General features: G+C 60.9%; 1 protein-coding gene across 1 annotated transcript; it reads right to left on the bottom strand.

Moving 5' to 3' along the window:
* Window positions 1–5: 5 nt before the first annotated feature.
* On the bottom strand, window positions 6–418 carry LOC100467125 (histone H2B type 1-J; the record flags this gene model as incomplete). The annotated part of the gene is made up of 1 exon (XM_002930226.4): window positions 6–418. A coding segment is annotated over exon 1 (213 nt), but the record flags the coding sequence as incomplete, so codon positions are not given.
* Between the last annotated feature and the right edge of the window lie 264 nt (window positions 419–682).

The following is a 682-nucleotide window of genomic DNA, read 5'->3' as shown; positions in this document are numbered from 1 at the left end:
CGCTCGAAGATGTCGTTGACGAAGGAGTTCATGATGCCCATGGCCTTGGACGAGATGCCGGTGTCGGGGTGCACCTGCTTGAGCACCTTGTACACGTAGATGGAGTAACTCTCCTTACGGCTGCGCTTGCGCTTCTTGCCGTCCTTCTTCTGGGCTTTGGTGACCGCTTTCTTGGAGCCCTTCTTGGGCGCGGGAGCGGACTTTGCGGGCTCGGGCATAGCGGGAGGCACGAGCGGCAGACAAGAGCGAGAGCGGACCAGAACGGCAAACAGCACAGTAATACCCAGGCTACCGGAAGCGCCTCAGTACTTAAAGAGGCCGTAGGCAAATTAAGGCTCCGGTTACGCTGCGTCGTGATTCGCGAGTGTTCGGCGGCGCTCCTGCGCGGGGACGAGATTATGTAAATGAGCGGATTCTGGCCGAGCCACCGTATTGGCCGTCAGGACAACGATCTTCATTAGCCAATCGAGGCGCTCCGTAGACAATCCGGGTTCTGCCTATAAAAGGGTGAAGTGGCGGGCTGTGCGGCGACTTTCTCGGTCGGCAAGCGGGAGCTGTTCGCAGTGAGCGTCGCTGTCATGTCTGGTCGTGGCAAGCAAGGAGGCAAGGCCCGCGCCAAGGCCAAGTCGCGGTCGTCCCGCGCTGGCCTGCAGTTCCCGGTGGGCCGAGTGCACCGCCTGCT

The sequence above is a fragment of the Ailuropoda melanoleuca genome, unplaced genomic scaffold (genome assembly GCF_002007445.2).
Source record: "Ailuropoda melanoleuca isolate Jingjing unplaced genomic scaffold, ASM200744v2 unplaced-scaffold48465, whole genome shotgun sequence".
NCBI classification, from domain to species: domain Eukaryota; kingdom Metazoa; phylum Chordata; class Mammalia; order Carnivora; family Ursidae; genus Ailuropoda; species Ailuropoda melanoleuca.
Note: the sequence above shows the minus strand (reverse complement) of the source record. Positions and strands in the feature narration are given on the sequence as shown.